Here is a 14,711-nt window from a genome sequence, read left to right on the forward strand (position 1 = left end):
CTGTGGCTTGACACCAGCACTACAAATCCATGGCTCCTGTCAGCCATTTTTCCCATATTGTTTATTGAGTTGAGAGAGGAGGGGAGGTAGGGAGAGAGACAAAGAAGACAGCTGCAGACACGCTTTGCTGCTTGTGAAGTGTCTCCCCCCACCCCTGCAGGTGGGGAACTGGGGGCTCAAACCCGGGTCCTTGCACAGGTCCTTGTGCTTAGTACTCTGTGCATTAACCGGGCCCACCGCTGCCTGGCCGCCTTGGTTTCCATTCTTATACCCGTGTTTCATTTTTATACTTCTGAATTTGTGTGGCTTCATCTCTTTACTAAACATCATCTATGGCCACAAAGTCTGAGATTAAAGTATTAAACAATACTTTTGGTTGTTCGATATTTCTATCTATATATAGATATATTTGCCTGTATAATGGAGACAGAGCAAAATCGAGAGGGAAGGGGGAGATAGGGAGGGAGAGTGAGAAACAGACAGAGACCAAGACCCTACAGCACCACTTCACCACTTGTGATGCTTTTCCCCCTGCAGGTTGGGACTGGAGTTTGAACCCAGGCCCCTGTGTACTATAATGTGTGCGCTCAAGCAGGTACACCACTACCTTTGTTCAATATTTCTAAAAACAGTTGTGGTGGAACAAAAGGTAGTTAGGACAACAGAAATTCAGTTGCTTTTCTTAAAAGAAAAATGGTAGCAGTAATAAAACCTACTTTCCTAGACAGTTAACCAATTCGTCCCTAAATATGGAAATAGCACCTAAAGGATAAAGAATCCTTATATGAACTAGGATTCACCATAAGATATTAGAGGTTAAAGGCTCAACTAGCATACTTAGCTAAGTTCACAGTGTTATATTCTCAGCCTGTGTTTTGGAGTAAGATAAATTCTCTTTTAACTTTTACTTATATATTTATTTTGGAGAGGGAAGGTAGAGAGAGAGAGAGAGGGAGAGGAAAGAGAAAAAGAGATAGAAAGAGACCCCTGTAGCACTGCTTCATTGTGACTCTTCCCCGATCAGGTAGAAAGCAGGGACTTGACCCCATGTCCTTATGCACTGTAAGGTGTGCGCTCAACCAGCCATGTCACAGTAAAGTTGTAGAGAGATGTTTTAAGGAAACCTTTTAATTTTTGTTAAATATCTAAAAGTTCAGGGAACACAGATTTTCTACTGCAGTATTTATTGCAGTCAATTGTAATGTGAATGAAACCAAGATTCTAAGTGTCCTATGTACTAGAGAAATAATATATGACTATAACCCACTTTCACTTTGGTCTGCATTCAGATATGAAAAATACCACACAGAAAACAGAAACATTTTTTTAAAAGATTTAAGATCATAAATAGGTTATTGTCACAACACATTTCTGGATTGAAAAAAAACATACATTTTGGCTTTTTCTTATCATTTCCCTCATGATTGAAAGAACTTCTACATTTTTAAATTTCCAGTCTCCTAAGGCACAGTATTTATTTAATCACAAATTCTAATACCCCCTTGTTATAACAAGAAAAAGAGACAGGGTATTAACAGTAAAGAAACCAGCAACTTATGGCTGGTCTGAAGGTAGTGGATTATCAGAAAAGAAAACCAGCAAATTTTATGGGCAGTCATTTAACAAAAAAAGAAAAAGAAAAAAAATAAATTAAGTGAAGATCATTTGGGGTAAGATGGCCCAGTGTTGTCATGCAGGACTTTCTGTTAAAAAAACATTTCTTGAATCAAACTATTTGACTTGAATAGACTTAATTCACCACTGAGGAGCTAGGAGAGAAGGTGATTGGTTAAATTCAACACAGTTTCTTTTTTAAAAAGACTTGTGGCAAACAAAATGACCTTAGAATAGAGTATGAAGAGGCTGGGCAGCGGTGTACCCAGTTAAGTGCACATATCACCATGCACAAGCATCCTGGTTCAAGCCCCCACTCCCCACCTGCAGGGGGACGCTTCACAAGCAGTGAAGCAGGTCTGCTTCTGTCTCTCTCTCTCTCTCTCTCTCTCGCTCTCTCCCTATCTCTCCTCCCCTCTCAATTTCTCTATATCCTATCAAAAATTTTAAAAAATTAAAGAAAGTGGAAAAAAAAGTAATAATGTATGTAAAGGGCAAAACACTGTAGGGAATACAGATTAGAGTCCTGACTTAACCCTGGTCTGTAGGCAAATGCAAAAAAAAAATTAAAAAGAGCAACTCTTGGTAAACATAAGGTATCTTTAATCATATGGTCCATTCTAACCTACCACTCACCAACTAAGATGTAGTAAAATATTATAATCAGATGCCTAAGTTGTATTTTTGGTCAAACCAAAAAATTCTTTAAAATAATATAAGTGTAAAAAAAAAATCCTCATTTAAAAAAATCTGCCTTGTTTGATTTTCTGCAATACCAACTGAACTTCAAGATTTTAGGTATAAAATAATGTGGTGATTTAGTGTTACTTTCAAACAGAAAAAAAAAAACAAAAAACCCAACCCACGAAGTTATTGATTGTCCACAGATGAAACATTCGGTGAGGTTCATGGCTGAATCAATCATGGAGTGTTAGTCAATTGTAAACTCTTGGAAGTTAAGACTGGGAAATGTGTGCATCAGACACATTGAAAAGTACAAAAGGAGAGGAAGAGAAGCCTATTTGTCATTCCAATTCTGACAAGGTGCAGGGTCTTCGAAATTCTTGTCCACGTTCATGAAGCCATTTATTGGACACTATGAGAGAAAAAGCACAAGAATTTTACGTATTATCTCATTACTGTTTAATCATTTTTAAGTATTCTATATAAAAATTTTTACATGAGCTAGAAGTTCACGACAAAATCAGATAAAGACAGATGTTGCTTAGACAGTCTTAAAAATTCATTGAATGTCAGAGACATAGATTATATATAAGCACATGAACATGTTTGTATGTGCAGTTACTAAAGTTTCTACTGCCCAATATAAGACTTAAAATAAAACACAGATGGAGTTAAGATGCAGATTTACTATGCAGTTTGTCCTGCTTTACATCCTACTGCCTGTAGCCACCAAGTTGCAGATGCTACTACAATTCCATCCTGAACTGCCTGGACAGATGGCCTCACTAATGTGTCCCAGAACCCATTTCCCCACTAGGGAAAGACAGAAACAAGCTGGGGGGTATAGACTGACTGGCAACAGCCACATCTAGCAGAAAAGCAATTATAGAATCCAGAAATCCTTCTTCTGCACCCCATATAAAGAACTTTGGCCCATACTCCCAGAGGGGAAAATATTAGGGGAATATGACCAGAGAGCTCTGAATCCCAGTTCACTGGCACCTGGAACTTTTGAGACCAAGAACCTTTGTTTTTGCTCCACCACTGAGAAGGAAAATGTTCTGAAGAACACCTGAGGGAATCAGGTGCTGTTCCCTTTATCTGAGAGGGAAAGGAAGTGGAAGGAAAGGAGGAAGGGAGGAAGGGGAAAAAGAGGGAATGGAGGGAAGCCAGAAGTAGTAACAGGTTTAGAAAGGAAATGAAGGTAGTCCTAGACAGTGAATAAAAACGGGCATCAGTTTCCACATGGGTCAGCAGCCACCTTTGCCCAAATGTCCCATATGTTTTGCTGGTGAGCATCTTTTCATTTTCCTGATTTAAAGTTTGAAACATCAGGGAGAAAAAAAACTATAAGGAATGCTTATAGTTAACAGACTTAACAGTGGAACAAAATCTGAGTCTTATAAATACACACACACACACACACACACACACACACACACACACACACGCATAAGAGCAATAGGACATATACTCAACGGAGTTGTGTCTTTTGGAACTAAGTGGATGGGGTTGGCAGTGATTATGTTTAGTAAAGTAAGGAAGTGAAAGACAACTACAAAATGATTTCACTCGTAAATGGAATATAGAGAACTGAAACATATGAACTTAAAAAAAGAAAAAAATATATATAGCATCTCATATCTGTGACCTTGGGAGAACTATGGTGGTAAGAATGGTGTGGTAGAAATGGTGTGGAATTATACTCTAATATCTTGTAAATCACTAATAAAAATATTTGTTTAAGAAAGAAGTGTAGGGAGCTGCTATGTCCTGTTCACAACTCTGTAGTAGTATTACAAATATACTCTAATTTATTCATTAGCATGTCTCAATTAAAGACAATGGCAGATCCCTTAAGAAAAAGAGATTATCTTACTCAGCTTTGAGTTAATTCATGTTTCTTTGAATATTAAGTGAAAACAGTGTTATCAGTAAAACCTGTTAGCAAAATGCTAATCTGTTAAAGTAAACTTAGTAATACTAAGATTTTTTTAAAGTAGTTGACTGAAACCCATTCATATTTATAATCATACTAGTCAAATCTGTCGGGAATTTCATTTTATCATTATCTTTCTTGTCTTTGTTGGGTATCAGCCACTCCAGGTTAACTTTTTCAGGTAAAGAGAGAGCAAGAGAGAAAAAAAACACCACAGCACCACAGCTTTCTCTGGTGTGGTGAAGGCTGAGCTCAAACCTGGGTCGTGCATGTGGCAGACAAAGCAGGCACACTATCCAAATGAGCTACCTTGCTGGCCTGGGACTTTTATTTTAAAATGTAGGTTATAGTATCAACATGGCAGACAGGGGCCGAGAGAGCTCATCCAGAAGATATGCATGAGGCCCTAGGCTCATGCACCATGGACTGCCCTAGGCAGAACAATAGAAAAGCTGGAACAATAGAAAAACAATGGAACTGGAGTGTGGTGTTTCTCTTCACTCTGTTTTCCCCTGTAGCCTCTAAGAAATAAAAAAAAAAATGGAGAATAAGTGTGCCAGAAAGACTGCCCAGAGGTGATACCATGGTCAAGCTCTAGGGTTCATTACCAGCACCACATGAAAAATGATTTAAAATTATATTTATATATATATATGGCAAGTGGTAGCCCAGTGAACACTCTGTGTTAAGACTCTCAAGCATGAAGTTTCAAGTTTGATCGCCAGCATAGCATGTTCCAGAGTAATGCTCTGGTTCTCTCTCGCTCCCACTCCTCCCCATTAAAAAATAAAATAAAATAAAATATATGTGTGTGTATTTGTATAATAAAATTCACATTCTATTCATTGAACGTAGGGAGTACTTACCCCATTTGTTTCCAACTAGCACAGGGCAGGCCGCATGCCGAGTACTATAATCTCCTTCTCCACTGGCAAACAGATTATACCAGAAAACAGCAGTTCCCTGTAGAGGAAAATACAAAATTATCCCCAAATAAATAATACTAAATTGTTCCTCTTTGCAGCAATGAAATATACCCTGATTCCTAGACAAGCTCTCCTCTATGGCAGCATTAAATCCTCCTCTAAAGTGATTCCTGTAATGATTACATGAATTTAAAACTGGGGAGAGAAATCACACAAAATGTTAAAGCCACAAAGTTTCCTGACCAAAAAGTACCTGCCAAAACAAACTTCATAACTGGAAGATGGAGGGGCAAACAAAACATGAAACTAAATCTGGAAATAACAAATTTAATACCAATCCATGTTTATTCATTACTGCAATAAATGAAATACACTATGAAAATATAAAACGTTACCTAGAGTTAACACAGTTCTTACATACAACACCTTAAACATGCAATTTATGGGGCTGGGTGGTGGGGCAAGGACTGGGCTCAAACCTCTGGTCCCCACCTGCATTGGGGAAGCTTCACTATTGGTGAAGCAGAGCTTCCGGTGTTGTCTCTTTCCCTCTCCATCTCCCTCTTCCCTCTCAATTTCTGTCTTTATCCAAAATAAATAAAATTTAAATGTAATTCATTAGACCATGAAATAAAGATACATCTATTTCATGGTCCGGGAGGTGGCGCAGTGGATAAAGCACTGGACTCTCAAGCATGAGGTCCTCAGTTCAATCCTGGCAGCACATGTATCAGAGTGATGTCTGGTTCTTTCTCCTCCTACCCCTCTCTTAAATAAATAAAATACTTAAAAAATAAAATTAAATTTTAAAGAGACATCTATTTCTCAGGGTAAAAAAAAGAGACCTCCCAAAATTAAAATAACCAATTTTTTACCTTTTTCGGCCAAACACTAGCCCCTACTTCAGGGAAAACAGTGGCTCCTCCTGCTGATACGTCACTCATCTAAAAGAGATAAGAGAGCATTAACAAAAGTGCTGCTGGCATGCAGTTAAATATGACATTGTGAGGAGGATGTGACAGTGAGTACCAGAGGATGAAAACATCTGGACATCTATATACTTGAGGGGGTTTGTGAATGTCTGTACCTCTATGGAGAGCTTACCTCTAGAAATCATGTAAGACTTCACAGCATGAAGAGAGAGAGAGAGAGAGAGAGAGTGTGTGTGTGTGTGTCCCTGCACGCAGGTTGCTGGAGCTTTGTGTCTATGCAATTTTACTGTTCCTTGGCTGACTTTTTAATGGTTTTATTTCAGGTAACTTGTTCACTCAAAATAGAAACAAGGAACTGAATTCCAAGGGAACTTATTATCTTCAGTGGAACACAGCATTACTATTCTACTAGAACCAATCTGATGACTTGTCTACAGCAATAGTTTTGAAGACAATAAAAAATAAAATAATCTAGAATGCATTGCCCAGGGACTCAATTACTTGAGATGTCAACACAACCAATGGGCTAAATAATGAGTTTTATAACAGTAGTTTTCTAGCTTCCTCAAGAAAGTGCCCTCTCATACTAGCTACATAAGCATCTGTCTTACAATTGTGGCCTATTACACTGCTCTGTGTCAATTTCTCCAAGTATTTACTGGAATGTGAAGTTATTGTGTATTTACCCTACTGTGTCTTAGCTTCTCCATATTGTCCATCTTGATAACTTTGATACCTCCAGAGTTAGAAACAGTGCGTAACATAAAACAGACTCAATAAATATATGTTTGGCGGGGCGGGGGTAGATAGCATAATGGTTATGTAAAGAGAGTCTTATGCCTGAGGCTCCAAAGTCCCAGGTTCAATCCCCTGCACCACCATAAACCAGAGCTGAACAGTGTTCTGGTATAAATAAATAAATAAATAAATAAATAAATAAATGTTCGCTACTTACATGTACTAACATAGTCAAGGATATTATATCTATAATACTTTGAGATAAATGGATTTAAATAAGATATACTCTAATTAAGGATGACGGAGGACCTAGTAGGGGTTGTATTGTTATGTGGAAAACTGAGAGATGTTATGCATGTACAAACTATTATATTCACTGGTGACTGTAAAACATTAATCCCCCAATAAAGGAAAAAAATGTTCAAAAATAATTTTATGTACTCTATTTAAACACATTAAATAGAAAATAACACTATTTCAACAAAAATGGCCAAACATTAAAGAGGGAAATATTTATAAAGTTCTTCACCGCTACAGCATCTGACCTGATGCTGGGGACATGGCAACTAAGCACCCTACTAGGAAAGCTGTCTTTCTGGTCCAAAGCACAATTGTGTGCAGAATGGAGACATAAGAGAGGGAAAGATAAGGAAGACTAGGGTGGTCTGGATATAGGGAAGGAGAGAGTGAGGAATAGAGAAACAGTAAAAACAAATATGGAGCTTAACAGAAGAAGAGGAAGTAAGAAGATACACAAGACTTGGGGCTGACCAGAAGAGCACATGGCTTCTTATACACGAGAGGCGACATTCAGACTTCACCAGCATGTTGGAACAGTGATGAGGTGCCTCTCTTCTCTTTCTTTTTCTAGCCAGAGTGACAGCTCAGAATTAGAACAAAGGGCAATTGCATGCCAAAAGGCCCAGTTTCCATCCCTGGCACACCATATACCAGAGATGATGAGTGTTGTTCTGATCTTGTTCATAAAAACAAATGTGAGTAAATGTTTTTGAAAATAAATTACAGAGGTATAATTTTGTGAGGAGTAAAATAAGACAGCAAAAGCAATCCCCACTTTATATGGTTATAAAAGGGGTAGGGAATAAAAAAGAACAATGGAATAAGTAAATGTTTTTAAAGTCTGGATATAAAATAAATCTTGTTAAGTCAATACAGGAAAACGTATTTATCAAGTATAATATATCCCAATAAGTATATCCGACATGTTCTCTTTCAATAACAATGACATTCTTCCTGATTGGTAGGGTCTTCACTCTTCTTCTTGAACCATGGCAGATCTTTGTAATTATCTCAACACTACATCAGAAGTAACCTTACTTGACTTCTGAAAGCAAGTAATAAAACTGCCATGCATTTCTGTCTTAAATTTTGGAGGGTATACCTGATCTTGTAATCCAGTCACTATCTGTGAGGAAGGCCCAGGATACTGGTCAAGAACTAGCTCAACCTCTGCCTTCAAAATGACTCCACACTGAATACATGAGGTTAGAGATCCAGAACCAAGAATTATATAATTTGGGCTGGCAAGCAACCTCACTTGGTTACTGTGCTGTCTTGCCACGCATGAGAGCTGGGTTTGAGTCTAGCCCCTACTGCACTGGAGGATGTACCAGTGCTGTGTGTCTTTCTCCTTCTCTATTTCTGTTTCTACCTGAGTGGTGAAACTCTGGTGACAACAAAATAGAAAGAAGGAGAAGAAGATGACTATCATTCAATTTCAGGGTAATTTGTTATACAGTAATTGATAACTGGGGAAGATATTTTCCTACATATATGAATAGGTAAAACAATTTTTTAAAAATAGAGATCATTTTTTTTGAAACTTTAATAAGCAACATGGAAATGGCTATCTTTAGTGGGACTTTTAATATGTTACTTGTATGAAATACAACAGATGTGTTCACTTTATAAACTTTTATCAAATTATGTACTTATAATTTGTACATATTTCTAATATTTAAGTATGAAACTTAAGTCAAAAGAAAATTTTATTAAAATAATGTGTACATCAATTGACATATATACATATACATAAATGTGTGTGTGTATATATATATATATGTACATATATATATATATCTAATCCTTTACAGATAACTGAACAGATTGATCATACTCCAAGATATCAATAATGACCATCTCCAAGTAGTGGGAATATCAGCAATTTTAACTTTCCTCTCCAGATTATATTACAATATGGAAAAGTTGCAAGGTGGTCCAGGAGGTGGCGCAGTGGATAAATTATTGGACTCTCAATCATGAGGTCCTGAGTTCAATCCCTGGCAGCACATGTCTAGTTCTCTCTCTCTCCTCATATCTTTCTCATTAATAAATAAATATATATATATATAAAGAAAAGTTGCAAGCAAAAACATTCTCAATTCTTTACTCAGTTGTATACACTTTAAACCAGGATGTTAAACAAGGTAAGCCCAACAGTCAGCTAAACTCACACATCAAATCAATCATGTAATAATCCCAACTTAAACAACTACATTTTAATTATAACTTACATAAAACAGCCATGTAGCGATTCTATTTCCTGTTCCCAGTTCTCTAAAAGCATCTGGCTCATCTTTCTGTGAATAAAACAAAAACAATTAATTCAGAAAGCAAATTTGCCAGTGACAAATGAACATCGGTGGAGTGCTGAAAGGTATCCCGATGACTATTTCAAAAGGTCCCTTTATGAATTTTGGTCCATACTCCCAGAGGAAGATTGGGGAAATGACCAGAGCTCTGAACTCCAATTCCATCAGGAACCAGAGAGAGGAGATGGAAAAAGGAAAGACATTAGGAAGTAGTAACAGTTGTATGTGTGACTTAGAAAGGAAGAGGAGGAGGAGCCGAGTGGTGGCGCACCTGGTTGAGCGCACAGGTTACAATGCACAAGGACCCGGGTTCAAGCCCCTAGTCCCCACCTGCAGTGGGAAAGCTCTGCGAGGGGTAAAGCAGGGCTGCAGGTGCCTCTCTGTCTCTCTCCCTCTCTATTACCCCCTTCCCTCTTGATTTTTGACTGTCTCTATCCAATAAATAAATAAAGATAATAATAAAATATTTAAAAAAAAAAGAAAGGAAGGAAGAGGAGGTAGGACCATAGAAAGAATGGGCAAATATATGTAAATATTTATTACAGAAACAACAGTCAACCTGTATCTACAACCATGGGAGAACTACTGCAGTTTCTAATGGAGGGAATGGGAATAAAGAGCTCAAGAGGTGGGAATGGTATGGAATTATACCCCTGTTATCTCATAATTTTCTAAATCAGTGTTAAATCATTAATAAAAAGAGCTAATTGGGAAAAAAAAAAAGGTTCCTTTAGTGATCTGGGAAGTGATGCAGTACATAAAACACTGAATTCTCAAGCATGAGGTCCTGAGTTCAAGCCCCAGCAGCACATGTACCAGAGTGATGTCTGGTTCTTTCTCTCGTCCTATCTCATTAATAAATAAATAAAATATATTTTTTAAAAGGTTCCTTTATATTTAATGTCCAGCGTGCCATATACAAAACTCAAATACTTACATACTGTTGATCCTGCTTGCACACTGGATATTTGAGACTTGTTAGCCTAAAATAATATCTACTACATACAGATTATTATGAGGTTAAATATCTACAGTGAGTGAAATTTTTACTTTGAGATTTACTTTGTATTTATGATCCTTCAAAAGGTTATGCTACTATGACTCTTTTGGAAAAGTCAGCACTTGAATCCATTAAAAAAAAAAAAACTGTTATTTGGCTATTTAAATCAAAGTTAAAATACAGTAATTTTTGTTGGTATTTGTCCAAAAAAGGGAAAATTTATCTTTCATAGAAAAATTAGTACACATGTAATTTCTAATTTTCTAACAGCCCAATAATAGAATCTATCTAAATTTTTCAAAGGGCAAATGACTGATGAAGTGAACTCAGGAGCAAAGGTTTTGATTAGTAAGGGCAAATGACCAAACAAATGCTGACATATTCATAACATGAATACTGACTCAAGAAACCCATTAGAGCACTGATATGTCCCATAAAAACTTAGATCAAGGGAGTTGGGCAGTAACTTAACGGGTTAAGTGCACGTGGCGCCAAGCACAAGGACCGAAAGGATCCCCGGCTCCCCACCTGCGGAGGAGTCGCTTCACAGTGAAGCAGGTGAAGCAGGTCTGCAGGCGTCTGTCTTTCTCTCCCCCTCTCTGTCTTCCCCTCCTCTCTCTATTTCTCTCTGTCCTATCCAACAACAATGACATCAATAACAATAACTACAACAATAAAACAACAAGGACAACAAAAGGGAATAAATAAAATTTAAAACTTAGATCAACCCCAACATAGTTATGCTGAGTTCATACTATATATATAATCTTTACATAACCACTGTAAAATAATGATAAAGGAGAGACTAACAGTATTATTATTTTTGTATGCATGATGCCCTAGATTCAATTCTGGGCACCAAAATATAATTTGTGCATGTGTATTACAAATGTCTGAATAGCTGGAAATTTGAAAATGATGTTTAAGAACTGTACATAAAGCATATATTATACTGGTACAACAGTTTATTAAAAATGCAGAAAGCAGTAACTGTAAAAAGAAAAAATCATCAGTTGTTACGGATGAGAGGCAGAAGTTACATGTGTTGCTACAGAGCAGCTAACGTTTAGATCCTGTATTATATTTAAACCAGGTGTTAACATTGTCTAACATTTAGATCCTGTACTATATTTAAACCAGGTGTTAACATTGTCTAACATTTAGATCCTGTATTATACTTAGACCAGGTGTTAATAACATTGTCTAACGTTTAGATCCTGTACTATACTTAAACCAGGTGTTAACATTGTCTAATGTTTAGATCCTGTACTATATTTAAACCAGGTGTTAACATTGTCTAACACTTAGATCCTGTACTATATTTAAACCAGGTGTTAACATTGTCTGACGTTTAGATCCTGTATTATACTTAGACCAGGTGTTAACACTGTCTAACGTTTAGATCCTGTATTATACTTAGACCAGGTGTTAACACTGTCTAACGTTTAGATCCTGTATTATACTTAGACCAGGTGTTAACACTGTCTAACGTTTAGATCCTGTATTATACTTAGACCAGGTGTTAACATTGCATGAGGCTGAGTGAAGGATGCATGAGACCTTCCTGTACATTGCTCAGCAACTTTCATTGAATCTAGAATTGTTTTTAAATGAAAAGCTAGTGATTTAGGAGGTAGTATAATGAATAGTGTTGGACTCTCAAGCATGAGGTCCAGAGTTCAATCCCAGGTAGCACATGTAACAGAGTGATGCCTGGTTCTTTCATGCTCTCTATCTCTCATTAATAATTTTTTAAAAATCTTTAAAATGAAAAGATAAAAAAGCATCAAGTCACACTAGTATCAGGACCTGACTTTATCAGGCCTTTGACATTATCCAAGAACCTCAGATATTTTTTCAATAACTGAAATTAAAAAAAAAAAAGCTAAAAATATATTCTTTGGTGACCTACATAGAAAAGAAGTTTAGTATTTTGGGGACTATACTTAGACATAGACAGTATGGCTAATTTCCTGTTTTCCCATTATGTTTGAATCAGTGAGGACCTGAATTTGGGAGTCTGTACTTGAGTGAGTTGCTACAGTGGCCCAGGGCTCATAACCACAAGTGCCTGACTAAGGCCACAGCGATGAAGTTAAGTCAACCTATTGATAGGCAGCCACTAGAAATTTAAAGTTCAGGCAACTCTTCTTCTAAGATTTCTGCCTCAGTGCACATGATTTTTCAGGTCATTCTTTCACTGATGGTGTCACCTTTTGGGTTTTACAGTTTTGTGCAGGTTTATGTCAGCTCATGAGTCAACACCGTGCAGGTCTCCTCACAGAGCTGTTAAATCCCTAAAGCTCTACATTCCTGTCTGTGTTTCGAGTCTTGCTCTTATTTCCTTCTGTTAACACTGTGATTTTAGTCTCTACATTATCTTCACTCCGTTTGCCTTATATATATATATTTTTTACTTTTTTTCTAAGCTCAGCAATGTATTCAAAGTATTTTAAATTCTTTTACTGTGTATCTGGGTGGCTACTGCTCTGACGGCTTTACACAGTATGTACTTCATATTCTTTAAATCCCAAATATTTCATAATATTCATAACGACATGTCAGGCCAAAACTTCAGTGCAACTTGAACATTATTATGTTTTACTTACCCGTGCAAAGTCAAAATGAGGTTCATACTGTCCACCAACGCCATAATTTGCTACCTTAAGAGAAATAAAGATTGTATGAAAAAACCATCATGATTACTGTTTTAAAAAAACCTATGAGCCCCATTTTGTCCTATCTCATATCATGATTATATAGTAGAGATTAGAAGCAAAGCTTTTTAGATCAATCAAAGTTCATAAAGAGGTAGACTTCCGGAGGCGGAGCTACGAGCAGCAGATCGCTTTCTCTCCTCTCCTCTCCTCTCCCGGATCAACTAGGAATACCAAAGGAGACCACCCGGACCGAAACAAGACAGGACTAGAATGACCACAGAAACCCAGTAAATCACCCGTGAGTACAAACACGCGTGGCTGGTGACAGAGAGGAGAGAGGGGCCTAAGGAGAGATTAAGTGACTGTTAACAGTTCGACAGTTTGTCAGTGGAGACAACACCTCCAGTCTGCTCCACCAACAAGGGGACAGCTGAAGGGAGGAAAGGACTCCCCAGAGACTCACCAAGTACAACTCTGAGTCTCCATTGCTACTACCCTCAGAATCTGGAGCAGCAACAGGGAGGGACACCAGGGCACAGAGATCTAACCGGGAAACTCAGGAGAAGACCTATACCTCGGTGGCATAGCTGAAGGGCTGTGAAAGTCTCTTTGCATAACCACTGGATTATCTCTGCCACACCCTGCTTTATCTCTTGGTCAGGAGTCATTGATTAAGCCAAGAAGCCTATTGATAGTTTAAAAGCCCTCAGGCTACCATAGCCTACAGGGGGAAAAAAAAAAAAGGCTTTTACACCACTGAACTCCAACTCAGGGATTGAAAAACCTCTTAACTTATATAAAATGGTTAAAACAACAAGAAAAAATAATGGAGACTCGAACCAGGACAAGAGTCCAGCTAAAAGTCCTCCAGAGGGCAAAGCACAAAACAACGAGTTCAACATCCAAACATTAGCTAAGGAAATAATAACAGGAGTGAGTAAAGAATTTGAAAAAATTGTAATCAGAACTGCAGGAACAACAAATGAGAATATGGAAGAAAATTCTAATTATCTCATGGTTATTAGAGAGCTGAAAGCTGAAATTGCTGAGCTAAGAAGGCAACTAGCTGAACAAGCTAAAACAGTATCAGAGCAGGGCAACAAAATAGATGAACTCCAGAAAGCAGTAGAGGGCAGAGAGAATAGAATCAATGAGGCTGAAGACAGAATTAGCAAGATTGAGGATGAATTAGAGACAACTAAAGAAGAAGTAAGAGATCTCAAAAAGAGATTAAGAGATGCTGAAAACAACAACAGAGTCCTATGGGATGACTTCAAAAGAAACAATATACGCATTATTGGCTTACCAGAGGAAGAAAGAGAAGGGGAGGAAGAAAGCGTTCTCCAGGCCATAATAGCTGAAAATTTCTCTAGTCTAGACAACACCAAAGACATAAAGATTCAAGAAGCCCAGAGGGTCCCAAACAGAATTAACCCAGACCTAAAGACACCAAGACATGTCATACTTAGATTGGAAAGGAATAAGGATAAAGAAAGGATCCTCAAGGCTGCAAGAGAAAAACAAAGAGTCACCTACAAAGGAAAACCCATAAGATTAGCAGCAGACTTCTCCATACAAACACTACAGGCCAGAAGAGAATGGCAAG

At 37.5% G+C, this 14,711-nt stretch overlaps 1 protein-coding gene across 2 annotated transcripts in view; it reads right to left on the reverse strand.

The window, feature by feature from the left end:
• Window positions 1-1,319: 1,319 nt before the first annotated feature.
• P4HA1 (prolyl 4-hydroxylase subunit alpha 1) overlaps window positions 1,320-14,711 on the reverse strand; it is a 73,569-nt gene continuing 60,177 nt past the window's right edge. For both annotated transcript variants that reach the window (XM_060203259.1, XM_060203193.1), the window contains exons 11-15: window positions 13,055-13,104; window positions 9,368-9,433; window positions 6,039-6,107; window positions 5,104-5,200; window positions 1,320-2,710 (exon numbers count right to left, since the gene is read on the reverse strand). In XM_060203259.1, coding sequence (XP_060059242.1) covers window positions 2,640-2,710; window positions 5,104-5,200; window positions 6,039-6,107; window positions 9,368-9,433; window positions 13,055-13,104 — 353 coding nt within the window. In that variant the 3' untranslated portion in view covers window positions 1,320-2,639. The remainder of the gene's footprint in view (window positions 2,711-5,103; window positions 5,201-6,038; window positions 6,108-9,367; window positions 9,434-13,054; window positions 13,105-14,711) is intronic.

The sequence above is a fragment of the Erinaceus europaeus genome, chromosome 1, assembly GCF_950295315.1.
Source record: "Erinaceus europaeus chromosome 1, mEriEur2.1, whole genome shotgun sequence".
Taxonomy (NCBI): domain Eukaryota; kingdom Metazoa; phylum Chordata; class Mammalia; order Eulipotyphla; family Erinaceidae; genus Erinaceus; species Erinaceus europaeus.